Source organism: Panthera uncia, chromosome A2, assembly GCF_023721935.1.
Source record: "Panthera uncia isolate 11264 chromosome A2, Puncia_PCG_1.0, whole genome shotgun sequence".
NCBI classification, from domain to species: Eukaryota; Metazoa; Chordata; class Mammalia; order Carnivora; family Felidae; genus Panthera; species Panthera uncia.
In genome coordinates, this window is record NC_064816.1 from 133,591,669 (window position 1) to 133,606,724 (window position 15,056).

At 35.3% G+C, this 15,056-nt stretch overlaps 1 protein-coding gene across 2 annotated transcripts in view; it reads left to right on the forward strand.

Moving 5' to 3' along the window:
• Positions 1 to 15,056, forward strand: part of CPED1 (cadherin like and PC-esterase domain containing 1) — a 269,131-nt gene that overhangs the window by 127,345 nt on the left and 126,730 nt on the right. The window contains exons 9-15 of one of the 2 annotated variants that reach the window (XM_049641732.1): positions 324 to 491; positions 1,751 to 1,855; positions 3,512 to 3,681; positions 7,837 to 7,907; positions 9,700 to 9,750; positions 12,990 to 13,049; positions 14,421 to 14,604. In XM_049641732.1, the coding sequence (XP_049497689.1) occupies positions 324 to 491; positions 1,751 to 1,855; positions 3,512 to 3,681; positions 7,837 to 7,907; positions 9,700 to 9,750; positions 12,990 to 13,049; positions 14,421 to 14,604 (809 nt within the window). The remainder of the gene's footprint in view (positions 1 to 323; positions 492 to 1,750; positions 1,856 to 3,511; positions 3,682 to 7,836; positions 7,908 to 9,699; positions 9,751 to 12,989; positions 13,050 to 14,420; positions 14,605 to 15,056) is intronic. The other variant, XM_049641733.1, reaches the window with a different exon arrangement.

Consider the following 15,056-nt stretch of genomic DNA (forward strand, 5'->3'; position numbering starts at 1 on the left):
ATTATCTTGCACACATCTTAGTGTGTTCTTTAAAATTTATTGTTCAGAACTGTTACTTATTATCTTTCATGGACACGAATTCTAACAGTAAAGAGTTTCAAGATAAACTTAAGTGACTTTATAATCCATTAATTTTCTTATAAAAATTGTATCTTCAAAAGAACATTTCTTATATTTTATAAAACTGTTGGCCTCCAAAAAGGCCACTAGATGTCAGCTCTGATCTACAATCCAACAGGAATGAATCATGTCTTACAAGTGATTCCACTGCATTAATATAAAAGTCAATGAAAAATATTTGCCATGCTTTTACTCTTTCACAGGTGCATGAGCATTTAAATTTTCAAGATGGTGATAATACGGATTTTGAGGACCAAAACACAGAAGAATCCCTTTTACAAGATACTTTCAATTTTCTCTTCTCTAATGAATCTTCACTTCCCATGTTTTCTGAGATATTTCAGGGACTTTATATATCAGGTGTTTTTAAGGTAAGTGCATATTCTTGTAGTGACAAATATTTCTTTCAAGTCATTCTTTGGAAGGTGCCATTTTCTTTATTGTGCAGTTAGGCAAATTGATAATTCTTTTGAAACTAATTGGTATCCATTATATTACATCTCTTAATATTTTTCTGGCCTAAAGACTAATATTATTTTATGTCAACTAAGTATGAGTGACTGATTCTGATGCAGTTATGGGTTAAAATAAGGCAATTCCTAATTCCTAAGGAATGTTTGTGGATATTATGAATAATACATATTCTATGTTATTTAGAATTCTTTAAGAGGAATAGAGAGAATAAGAGAACTTTTTGGAGCCGGTCTAGAATAGCAGTAAGTGCTCTAGATTGACACCAAGGCACTGGAGTTATAATACTAATTTTTAAAGAATTCACATCTGGTTAATATCTTTGCTTAGATTTCTGATGATTAGGATGTAGTGCTTCGTAGTAGCATTGGTTAATTTTTTAATGACATGTTAATACAACTTTTCTTGATGGATCAAAAAATCTGTACAGATTACTAAGTACAGCATTATTCTCTATACGTCTTTCTGTTTTAAAACCCGTATTCAGAGAACTTGGAAGAGTAGAACATGGAAGTTCTCACAAACAACGTTCTTGCTCTGTGGAGAGTTGTTTGTGAGAGACAGAACGTAACTTTATAGACTGCTGTTTCCCTGAGATTTTATTAATTTTCCTTCTAGTTCCCTATTTTCCTTCACTAGTGAGTAGATTGTCATTAAAACCATTAGAACCACTTCACCCAGAAGGAATGGAAAATATTTGCAACTTCTCTGCTCTGGGATGCATCAGGAAAAAAATAGATGTGAGGGGAAAATGGGGCAGGGGGACCGTTTATCAGAATCCACAAACTCCAAAACTGTAATTTGGAAGAGATTCACATGTTCATTTGCTGCTCTGATCTCTGGTACTTTGAGGGCTGAAGAGGACTCTTCCTGCCTTCCCAAATTGTCACACACCGTCTACCCTATAGGGCTCATCTCCCCAGGCTTACTACCAAAGCACTATTGAGCAATTTCATTCAGCATCTCTTTGTCAAATGTGAAATTTTCTTAGAGTCAGACACTGTTGTGACAAGCTGAAGCTACTATGTATTATTTAGCGTTAATTAGCTCAGCTGTTTGTAGAGTTCGAACTTTGGTGTATAAAGTGGGAAGCAATTGGGCTAAACATGGTTTGACTTGGTAACAATCGCTTAAGATTTGTTCCCCTCCCCCGTTACAGGGTGAAAACTATCAAAAGGAACCAAATCAATGCCTGTCTTTAGAGGAGATGCACTCAATTATGACTTTCATAAAGGAACTTGGGAGTTTGGGGCCATTCCAACTGGTAAAACAAAAGTGGCATTTGATTTCTCATGATCACTGAGATTATAGTAGATCAGCCATAAGCTATTTGATTTTCACTTGATGAAGATATTTCGTTAAGAACTAGAAACCTTTGTAAGCTTCTTTCTTCTTTTCAGAGATCTAAATATTAAAATGAGCAGAATCCATTTTCTTTAGGACTTTGCAAATAATACATGGCTTATTCAAGCTAAAGGATATGAGATCAGCAGGGCTGCCAGTATATGGCAGTTCTTAAGGAAAAATGTCCACGTTTTTCTAGAGAAGTTTTGCTTTTAGCTTTGGGACATTTATGTTGGACAAAAATTTCTTTCTGCTCATTGTGCCCTTTTTGTTTGTGTAAAATCAAATATTACTGAATATAACCACATCTTAGAAAACTACCTAAATCTTAATTTGTTGCAACTCTATAGCAAACCTCAAAGAAAGAAAATGTAAATAGTTATGATAACCATTACTGGTTTCAGCCTAAAAAAATCAATGACATTTTATTGTCTTTTCTGTGTATTTCTTTGGGTTCTGTTAATGTATTGGTCAATATCAAGATAATTTAGTACATATACATGTGCATGTTCAGTACTTGCTTTTTCTCTAGTTCTGTCACTTGTCTAGATAGACTACAATGGATTTATATTTTTCTACCTAAGGTTTGTTTATACAAAACATCTTTTTAAAACAGCATTTTTAAAAGTCCACTGATAGTTTGTTATTAATCTGTATGGATCGACATTTATTTTTTACTTAAAAAAACATGTATTCACATTATATTTATCTGAGTTATAACTAATTTACTAAGTTAATTAGTGAATGTTTGGCACTTGTTTTTATAATTTAGACTCATTTTATTTTATTTTTTCCAAACTTTTCTTTAAATTCTAGTTTAGTTAACATACAGTGCAATATTAGTTTCAGGAGTAGAATTTAATGATTCATCACTTACATATAACAATCATTGCTCATCAAAATAGACTCATATTTTAGAGGATTCAAAGTAAGCTTTTGCCCCAAAGATAATTTAATTGGTAGATTATTTTAATTAATTTAAACATACCCATATTACATTTGTGACCGTTGGATCAAAACTCTACAAATATAAAGAAAGAGGTCTCATTCTTCAGGAATTCATAATTTAAGATATTGTGAATGAGGTGAACATCACTCGGCACAGACTACAGAATTATTTCGCAGGAGAAAGAGCAAATCCTAATTTCCTGACTCTCGGTGTCAAAAGAGGATGACTAGATTTTTTTTTGTAGGATTAACATCTCTCACGCTGACAAAGTTCATTTGTAATCCAAAGCAATTTCTCCTCATTCTTCCTACTGCCTGACTCAGTCTGTCATTCACCTGTTCTCAGATATCTTTAGGAAGGAGACGTCCATTTCCATTCAATGAAAAGAGAAAGAAAACTCATCCTATTTAGAAATATGATCAACAAAATTTGTTCCTTATAAAAAGTGACATTTACCTTGACAACTGCACAGAAAATTATATTATGATACTGACCAATGGATTTTAAATAAATATCTGATTTTTAAAAACAGCTGAATAAAATACAAAGACTTTTCTAGTAATAACACCTTTTAAATTAGTTTCCATAACTTATTCAGGTATTCTCATTTTGACTGTTTCTTTTCAGCTCTTCCCATCTACTGCTCCTGGGATTCAGTCTTTGATGCGTGAATTTTATGATATGGCAAATCCTATAGGACAACCTGGTTCAGTCCTGACTCAGTACTGGTCTCTTTTAAATGTATTTGAACAATTTCGGCTCCTGAATAAAAACGCACAGCTACACCCACTGGAATGGTAAGATAGCCACAAATTTGAATTGTGCAATCCAAAAATTCTCTAAAGATTGATTTCAAAAGATTTTGCCTGCATTAAAGAAAGCAACAAAAAGAAATGTGTCCAAAAATTTGTGCTCTGGAAAATAAGCTTCTGTAAAGCATTGAAACCATAACAATTCTAGTGGTCTTCAAACACTGTAATAAGAACACATCCAACAGTTTTTCAAACCAACAGGACTTGACTCTAAAGAGTAATGTTTAAAATTAAAACCTTCAAATTTGTTTCATTCTGTGATATATATCCTTGAATTACAGGCGTATCAGACAGAAAGACTTGGGTGACTTTTTTCTTTTCTTTTCTTTTTTTTTTAATATCGGCGTGGAGCCCAAGATGGTATGAACATTTATTTAAAGAGTTTTTGAGGCATGGCTTTAAAGTGGGCAGAATGTATCCAAATTTATAAATATGTCTGTCCCTGCCGGAAGAATAGAACTTTTCTTTTTTTTTAGAAGGTCGAATCTCGGGAAGCCTGGGTGCCTCAGTTGGTTGAGTATCCGACGTCGGCTCAGGTCACATACTCACACGCCCACGTCAGGCTCTGTGCTGACAGTGCAGAGCCTGGAGCTTGCTTTAGTTCTGTGTCTCCCTTTCTCTCTGCGCCTCCACTGCTCGCTCTCTCTCTCTCTCTCTCTCTCTCTCAAAAATAAATAACCATTAAAAAATTAAAGAAAAAAAAGAAGGTAGAATCTCAGAGGGAAACATTTGGCCTCCCCTTCCACTTTCATTCTAATGAAAGGTAGTAATGAGCAGATGGAAGAAAGGATAGGCCAGGTGAACACATTAACATCTCCTGTAATTGTAGAAAATGGACAGTGCCTAACACACTGGCTAAGTCTGCTTTTCTTTTATAGGATGGAATTCAGGGAATATTTGACTTTTCTACTGCCAGGAAAACAGAAGCAAACCTAAAACCTCCTAGGGAGACGAAAGATGAAGTGGCCAGGCTATAACCATTTATGTCTCTTGCAGTTACCCTCAGGAAGGAATGGCTTTGGTTCTCCTGAGTGCTGCTTCCTTTCCCTCTACCTCAGGAGGTAATGAAAGCAGATCCACAATAATTGTTTCTTAATTAAAAAATGTAAATACTCATATATTTGATGAATTCTTAGCACATTACTCAGGATCAGAACTCACTTTAATTGTCATAACGTTAGGAAGTTGGCCTTATTCCCTAAATGCCCGAAGTAGTAAGCCAAACAGAAAGTTTATTTGTTTGTTTGAAAAGTAGGTTTTAAATAATAGAGCTCAGTGCCTGTTTCTCTGTTCTTTGCACTCACTCAAGGAATCCGAGTCTGTCTCATTCATCATTATCAGTTGGGAGGAGCAAACTTGATTTAGCTACTGTTTTTAACTTTCACTAAATTCCCTTGAGATATGCAAGCATTGGAAAGTTTGTTTCTCAGCAAGTTTTTCTCAAGAGTTACATGTAGTGTAAGGTTAAGTAAGGGGCTTATCTTAAATTTAACTGTAACCCTAACCCTAACCCTAACCCTAACCCTAACCCTAACTGATTCCCTTTAAATAAAGGAATGTATTAGTGGTCAGTGTTGAAAGTGATCAGTGTAGAAAGAGTCAGGACTTTTTTGAATCAGACAGACATGGATTCAAATATCCCAACCCTAGAGTTTATTAATTATAGCAGCTAAAGTTTTGACCCCTCTGAGACTCAATATCCACATCTATAAAATATGGATTATACTACCTACCACATATTATTTTACAAGAATTGAATAAGATAATTTCCACATATCACATGGTGTCTGGTATGCTGCAGGGCAAGTAGGTAATAAATATTAATATTGACTTTTCATGTTTCTCTGCTATCCAAAGGTCACTTTAGGATCTACAGTGGAGGAAATATTTTTCTTTCTTTTATAGGAAAAGTAAGACAAGTTCAAAAGATTTTTATCTAACTTAACACAGAAAATTAAACTTCAGATCTTTATCAAAAAGCAATTAGGTAAATCACCTCAGAACATTTCAAGAAATAAAACTCAATTCTAATTATCTTCAAATTTCCCTGGGAGCATATGTATATTTAATTATCATCCATGCTGTATTACAAGGAGGATGCATATTATACATATTTTCCAGACGAGGAAACCAGGATGAAAAGGTGGATCGTTTGCTCAAGCCACACAGGTAAGAGAAATAGAGGAGAGCTTAGGACCCTGGCCTCATGTCCACCGTCCAGTCTTTATTCCAGTTCATCCTGCAGAAGGGAGGTCAGGTGTAGTCATTTGTCATTGTCTGTATCTTCACAATAGTCACCTCCAGCTTTTTCTACTTCTAGCCAATTTTACATACCTATGCTACCTGTAGGGATTAATTACTTCATGATTCCTTTTTTTAAAGATTATTTATTATTTTGAAAGAGAGAGAGAGAACAGAGAGCACATACACATGCGCCAGCAGGGGAGGGGCAGAGAGGGGAAGAGAGAGAATCCCAAGCAGGCTCCATGCTATCAGTGCAGGGCTGGTGTGGGGCTTGATCTCACAAACCATGAGATTATGACCTGAGCCAAAATCAAGAGTCGGATGCTTGAGCGACTAAGCCACCCAGGCACCCCTCACGCTTCCTTTCAAATAAAGATCATTTGCTTGGAGCAACAAGGTGAGAAGAGATAAAGTCAGAAAAGCAAGAGTTAGAAAAAGTGATAATTATTTATGTGTGCGCCCTGAGGCTTAGAATCCAGAGGTCCCAACAGAATTAGTATAAATCTGAACAAAATGAAAATGTTGCTTACTATCAATATTTGTGTACTATCTGTTAATTCTCACTTTACTAGAAATACAGTTGCTTTGCTCTCATCATACGCTTTCCATGAAAAATCCACATTTTTAAAACAAATAATTTATTCACAAAATTGCATAAGGAATCACTGCAGGATGCTTTAACATACAAAGCATCTCATCCCGTTAAGATACTAATTCAGTGTACGTGCATTTCAGGGTTGTATCTTTTATGAGCTTCACTTTGAGTTTTTGCTTCTATGAATTCAGAGCTATTTTTTTTTAATTTGGCCTGGCACTCAGTCAACCTTCAACTAAACATATCTAACCCCATGCTTGCTTTATGTTTCTTCATTCCTTGGGAGGAAGGAAATATTTTAAAGTAAGTCCTAGACATTATTATTTTTCACCCCTAATTACTTCACTGTATGTATCAAGGAAAAAAAAAACACCTTTACAAAGTAAACTGAAATAAAATTATCACACCTTCCAACATTTGCAATACTTTTAATTCCCTGATTCTTCGTAATTTGCTGATGTTTGTATTTTGAAGGAACTGAATATGCCTTATTCATCTCTTCCCTACCACAGTGCCCAGCACAATATCTGGGACAATAAATATTTATAAAATATAATTTAACACAGGGCATTTGATTTCATTCTCATCCCTGTGAAGTAAGGCCAGGGCTGTTATCTCTGTTCTGCTGCAGGAGAAGTGGAGAATCACAGCTCAGCCCGGGAAAGTAGTCTCCATCATCAGGACCAGCAATTTTTCTGCTGCAGTTTTGATTATTTGGTACCAAACTTGAGGATTTAGAGGGGTATCTGGCTAGGCATCTAGTTATACAACAGAAAACTGAGGCAAACACACTAGATAGAACTAACCCTTACTGTTAAGCGTAGTTACTGTTTAAGGATAGAAGATGCAGGAAGACATAGGTCATTTTCTGCATAGTACACTTCTGTTTCTTAGGTTATATGCATGTTCTCCTGAGTCTATGTCTCAGGGCTCCAAGCTTCTCACTTCAGGACTGTGTAATTTTTTCCAAACAAATTCCAGTAAGAATGTGTGTTCCCAAATTCACTTCTGTTGGACCCAGGCTATCAGAGATCGCTCACTTTTGGACTGAAGAGTGACTTTTTGCCCTGGTTTTCTTCAAATGTACTTCTGCTGATTGGAGATGATGAGATTTCCACCCACCTCACTTGAGGCGAGATTGCCAGCTTTGAGGAGTGAAATCCAGAAAGTGTTTCTTTGTGTTCATCAAAATATCTGTGCCCACACAGGACAAAAAAAAAAAAAAAATAGTGTGTTCAATGTAATTTCCATGAATTGTGTTCATTTCATTGATCTAGATTTGTTTGGCATTGCATTTGCAGGGCTTCTTTCACAGAGGATGAGAACATTGAAAAACCACAAGTGCCATTTGATGCAATTGAAAATAAAAAAGGTAAAAAGATATGGTCTCGCTGATTCCAACATGAAAATAAGTGTTGCGTGGCTCAAAAAATACATAAGAAAGTGTTTCGCTTCATTAGCAATAAAAAATGGAAGTTAAACTAGGAAATACAATTTTCCTTCAAATTTGAAACAGTTTTGCCTCTTAAAGATAATAGAGCTGGGGAAAGTGTAGGGAAGTAAGCATTCTCATGCTACGTGTGCTAGTTAAACTGAGCAACCTCCCTTAAGGACCATAACAACATATAAGAAAATCCTTAGAAGTTATTCTTGCATCACAGAAATTTCACTCCTAGATATTCAATTTAAGCAAATAATTAAGAATGTACACAGAAGTTTAGTTACCTGAGTTATTAATAAATAAAAAAATTAGAAACTGCTGTTTTCTACAGTTACTTCTAAAATTACTTATAATACAATTACTTCTACTGTAATAATACTGGATTGGATAAATAAATTAAGTTATAGATTTCCAACAAAATATGATAAAGCCATTCCAATATTGCAGAAGAGTTATTTATGACATGAAAGATGTTTATGGTATATCATTAAATGAAAGAATTGGCTACAAGCAACTTGGGCCTCAGGGAAAACTAATGGTGATTGTAATTTTCTCTCCTGGACTTATCTTTATGTTCTAATTTTTTCCTTCTAAAGAACATCTGAGCTTTTTGTCATACAAAAAGAAAATGTTTCTAACTTTAAGAATAAAAGATGAAAAGAAGTACTACGTGTCTACAATTTTTTAGAAATCAAAATTTTCCTAGTACAAATCAAGGTTTAATACAATACAGTGGTTCTCAACATGTGTGGCCCCTAGACCAGAAGAAACCTCAACATCACCTGGGAAATTTAGATGATTCATATCTGCTGAATCAGAATCCTACTTTTCTGGGTATGAGACCCAGCACTCTGTATTTTTCTTAAGTGTTTATTTATTTTGAGTGTTATTTTATTTTTTGAGGGAGAGGGAATCCAAGCCAAGGGGAGGGACAGAACGGGAGGAGGACAGAGGATCAAAAGCAGGTTCCGTGCTGACAGCAGAGAGCAGGTTCTGTGCTGACAGCAGAGAGCCTGATGTGGGGCTCTAACTTGCAAACCGCGAAATCATGCCTGAGTTCAGGTGCTTAACCCATAGAGCCACCCAGGCACCCCTGGCACTCTGTATTTTAAGAAACCCTTCAGTTGATTCTGAGGCATGCTAAAGTTTGAGAAAGACTTATTCAATAGAATGAAGTGGTAAGCCCAGTGAAGAACTGATTATAAACTGCTGCTCTGACTCTTTCTGGTTCCCACCATTTTTTCTCTTTAAATGAATAATTTAAGTATCCTGAGTACGTTTATTCATTCCTTTGTTCCACCAGTATTTACTAAGGAGTTTTTTATAGAGATGTTTGGTTCGATTCAGAAACTTAAAAGTAAATGTCAGTGGAATCAACTGGATAGAATTTCTGTAATTCTAATGATTTGGGATATTAAAGTCATAAAATCATAGAACTAGAAGGAATCTCAGTAGATCACCTTCAGGCAATGGAGACATTTAGACCATTCATTTTTCTCCCCTAATATTTTCCTATTTGGAAAACTCATTCTTCTGAGATTTGAACCGAGTAACTCCTTTTATTTTACATAGCTTTCAGTTTAACTAAGAAGTGCTTTCTGATGTAATAAGTTAAGTAATAAAATATGTGTTTTATTAAGTTGTGCTGTTTGAGATTAATGAATATGTATTCTTTTTGTTTTGATTAATAGTTTTCATTTTAAATTAACTTTTCTTTTTTTAGCTTCTGTTCCACGAATTATGAGTGAAACCAAAGAAGTTCATTGTAGTAATGGTGAGTTCCAATTAAAGTCTTTCAGTGGCATAACCAATAGTGAGGCACAGCCCTGATTGAAGAAATCATCATTTTCTCATAGTTGGACACTTATAGACTACAATATTAATATTGCAGTAAAATAAATAAATAAATAAATAAATATTAAGTACATTTTTAGAAGTTTCTGAATAAGTTGTTATCTGTCACTTTTGCATAAGAAGAGCATTTTTATATCTCTGTTTTTGAACATGAAATATTATGCTCATGTGTTTGTTTAAGGACAGTGACTTTCAAACTCATTTTGAGGAGTCCTTAGGGTATTAAGGCTTTGCCTTGGAGACTGTTCAAGTGCAAACACTTAAGCTTATCTGCTTTATACATTGATTTTTAGGGCTCTCACCACCCCACAGGGATTCCTTTTATGTCAGATTATTGACATAATGGATAATACTTGAGTTGAATTTTCTTTATTAGAATTGAGAATTTTTAAGCTGCTTTTTAAATTATTTTCTTAAAATTCATGATTTTTTTTAAACCAAAGTATAATCAAGAAAAATAGTATATATATTATAGTACTACATTTCAAGTGTTATATAGATTTTAGGATGTAAAAATAACTTTGTTCACTCTGGTCAGCATTATTCCAGTGACCTTGCCAATATATCTAGAGAATATATAGAGAGAAATATAGAAAGAGAGAATATACAGAGAATAGGATATATATAGAATAGAATATATATAGAGAGAATGAATCTAACTGATCTTTCCAGGATCACAGGACTGTTAAATACCTGAGCTGGATCAAAGCTGGGTCTTCCAATTCTTTGTTTAAAGCTCATGAGTTATCTTAATACTTTATAATAATATGATAGAATAATAAGAGTTTACTTAGCAGGTTTGCTTTTTGAATATATATATTGCTATTTGAATATATATATTGCTATTTGAATATTTTGAATATATATATTGCTATTTGAATATTGCTAAAACATGCACTTAGAAAATTTAGCCTTTCACAAATAAAAAATCTATTCCAGGAAAACATAAAATCTGGAAAAAAATAAAATTTATAGATTAAAGTTTAATTTATTATAAATAAAAGTCTTCCAGTTTAATAAAATCTAATTTGTATCTTCTATAATACAATTTAATTCATTATGTTTTAACACTATCATTAAAATTGGGGTAGACTGAGAGGTTATATAATAGTATGGCATAATAGAATCAACAAATACATTCAATTAAAAAAGCAACATTTTAAATAAAGTTTTGCTGATCAGGAAAAAAGAACAGATATCACTTATGCCCTTCCCTCCCTGCACTTGCCATCCAATCTCTTCTAGAAAAATACATGCAACTCTTGGGAGACTGGTGCCTAGCTATAGTGGGTAAAGTACTAGGGAGAAAACCAGGAGCAAGATTAGAATGCACATTTGGGGGTGGCTGGGTGGCTCAGTAGGTTAAGCTTCCGGCTTCAGCTCAGGTTATGATCTCATGGTTCACGAGTTCGAGCCCCTCATCGGGCTCTCTGTTGTCAGCATGGAGCCATCCTCGAATCCTCTGTCCCTGCAACCCCCTCTCTGCCCCTCTCCCACTTGCTCTCCCTCTCTTTCGCTCTCTCTCGAAAATGAATAAACATTAAAAAATTAGGAATGCATATTTGTCAAGTGCTAGGTTCTGGGGTAGATGCCGCATCAGGAAAGCCACTTCACCTCTTTGGTATTCTATTTTATAATTTATAAAATGAAACAACTGTATGGGGATAATCTCTTTTTTTTTTTTTCCAGTTCCCAAGTAACGTGTTCTGGAGGAGGTGAACGTGTTAGATAAGCTCTTTAGCTTAGTTCATGTTTTTATGTTGATAAAAACTAGTCCTACCTGGGTCCGCATAATTAATCTTCCCACTTTTATGGTATAATTTAAGGTTTAAAAAATAACTTGATGATGCCTCAGAACAGGTGGGATTATCCTTCAGAGTCTAGGCTGTTCTCGTGTTTAATATGAGTTATGATTATCCCTCAAGAGGGCAATAAAACTCTGTGGTTAAAAGGATTCATTAAAAACAACCAGAACTTCAAACAGCTTTCCCAAATATGCTTGCCAAAGAGGCTAAGCAGCCTGCTACCGCCATAGCTGGCACTGGGTTCTCCGTGGATCTAGGTGAGCTGGCCTGAGGCGTGCTGGCCCCGGGCTGGGAAGGATGCCAGTGAAACTCCAGGTGTATCAGCAGCACTGATGATTCAGGTGAAGATCATGTCTAGATAAATCAGCCTTTAAGCAGGGGTTTAGAATGGAGCACTTCAGCCGGAGGTGGAGAGATTCTGATGAAACCAAAAACAAGCACTTGCTAGAATCCTGCTTAAGAGAATTCCTTACACATTTGGTCTCATGTAGGGCTGAGTTGCGGTGTTATAATGGGCAAGCCCCACTGGAAACTTTCACTGTTAAGTGAAAGTGTGAACTGCAGGGAAATCAACTCTCAGTGACTGATTTATAAAAATATATCATCTGAAGTTAAAGTACGTCCTCTGTGGTTACTGTTTTGAAAAAATAAAGCTTCTACTTGGTTATTCATTTAGCTGGTTTTGAATATAAAAGAGTAATGCCAGTGTTTATGTATTCCCTTTCTACTTAGGAAATGGTCCTCCCAAAAGCACATTTTATATCTCTGGACTCCAGCCTGCTTAAAGTGTTATGTTAGGTTCACAGTCTCCATTTGAGTCAGATCTCACGACCAACAATAGCCTGTTTTTTACTGTGCTTATCTCAGTGCCTTGAACACAGAATGTGCTGGGGGGGTGGGGATCTTTGAAAAAAAAAAAGAATGCATTATTAATAAGTGGTTGAATTCAAATAAAAACTTATGGTCCTTTTTAGGATGAGATCTAATAATATAATCTTGCCCTCATTCTTTCATTGGTTTCTCTTTTGTTATAGAAATTTCAAAAGTTGACATGATCATCAAAATTATAGATGCAATCCACCTACGTTTTTCAGCCAGATCAAATATTTGGTAACAAGTAAAATCAATAAAGTTGGTAGTTTCCCCAATTATTTAACCAAATTGACTAGTCATTTATTTTTTAAGACTTTTCCCTACAATGAAATTACAATGTGTCTATTGTATTATTATTTATGCCTAATTTGTACCTGAGGAGTTTTTTTCTTTCAAAATCTGGGAAAACTATACAATGTGGGTCAGAAGTACGTAGGGTTTTTTTTTTTTCAATTTCATTTTTCGTTTTCATTCTCATTAGTGCCTGATGGAAGTTGTACTGAGATACAGGCCTCAGAACTGGAGTCCAGACACCCAGAAGGTTGGTGGTTTCCACTGCCACAGATTTGGTGGTACATCCCCGTGTCTGCCAAAGAAATATAAAAAATTCGGCATCGTTAAGTCACAAAGTGCAGGATATAACAGGGATGTAATGAGAGAGGAAGACAAGGAAGAGATTGTGAAATGCCTTGTCTGCTTTATTAGGAGCTTGGACTAAATTTTGGAGATAATGAGAAACCATTAAAGAATTGAAGCTGACCCAGAACTGATTGTAGAAAAATCATTGTGATAACTGTATACAGAGAGGGGAAGAGTCACAGCTGATGAGATAATCTACTTGCTTTAAGTTCGGTGGAGAGCTTCCTGCAACGAATTCCGTGTTCCCTTTTTCTGTTGCCATGTTGTTAACCGTCACTGAACATCTTATTTAAAAGACAAAAGATACTTTCATTTTACCGATTTCTATAAAATTTCTCACTTACTGGAATTTTGTGAACTACTGAAAAGTATTTATGGAGCAAAATACTTATTAATATTTCTTTGAAAAACGTTTGCTAAACTTCTTTTGAGTAATTTACTTATCCCAAATATGACGCAATATAATTTAGCAGTGGCTGGTGTGTGTGCCTACAAATGTATTTTTCTTTTACTCGTCAAGATCCTTTTGTAAAAAATCGGGCTATCGCATGGAAACATATTTTTCAAATGACTTAGAATCAGTGGTATGAAGTAATATGCTAGGTTCCATGACAAGATTGAACAGAGTATGCCATTTCCTTCTCATACTTGAGGGTACTTCCTTACGCTGAGGTGACCTGGGTGGAGTAGGGAGGGGGGTCTCAGGATGTCCTGCTGATGTTTTTGTATCTAAATGTTTGCTGTAATATTGGATTTCACATTCTTCACTCCACCCTACTGCCTGTAAGCTACTATATCAATTCAATGGCAGTTTAATGACTCTCCCTATTAAGAAATTTTCCTCATTCCCTGCTGACGCCCTTCTGTTACCACCTCAGAGTCATCATCCCCATTCACCAGTTGCTTGATACATGCAGTAAATGTCATGAACATGTTATCAATCCACTGGTGAGACATTTTCCCGCCTTCTCTCTGCCTTCAAACGTATAAGGACTGAGCAAAAACTAGCAACTGTCTAATGCCAGCTAAAGTCAACAGCTGTGTATAAGGCAAATTGTACAAAATCTGACAAATAGAAAATTCAGCTGAAGCCACAAATCAAATATGACCAGAGTGCCAAGCGGAAAATCAGCAGTGATCACTAAGTGAATGACTAAGGTTGTTCAAAGGATAATCATATATGAGTTTTCAACATTTATCCATTTCACAGTTGTCTTTTTTTTGTTTTTTGTTTTTTTGTTTTTTGTTTTGCTGTTATTTTTTCTTTTAACAGATGACACACAATGTTATATCAAACAGATCCTCACACATCCACATTTGGAACTGAATCCTGAATTTAACCCGAAGATCAAAGATTATTACTCTGAAGTTCCATTTGACGTGGTAACAGTGACAATTGGAGCAGAGACTTCTAATTGTCAGTGCAAGGTGTACCTGCACGATCGGGCAGGAACAAGGTACGGCGGGATGTTGACCAGGTCTGAGTGGAGACATAATAATGGGAAGCAGATATTTGAAGCATCCTTTGAAGATTTAGAAAATCTGAAGCGTAAGATCAGTTGGAGAGATCACCAGGGTGTGAAATCCTTTACCTTTCAGGTGTCATGTGGTTAAAAAGAACACATCAGTGCTCTACTGATCTTTTAGCAATATTTGTACCTAATCTTTGTAACAATGTTGAGCAAGGGAGGATCTTGTTATGTGAAATATTAAAGAGACTCATCAAGGGTAGCTTCCTTCTACCCTAACCCAACTCCTCAAGATTTTGAATATTCAGGGATTGAATAAACATTTTCATGACAATTTATGAACATGCTAACACTAACTTTCCCAGTCTCATGGAATTTTTTTCTATTGACCCTTTTGAGAGTCACTGACTCTTTTGTTTACAATTTTGAACAGCAGGTAG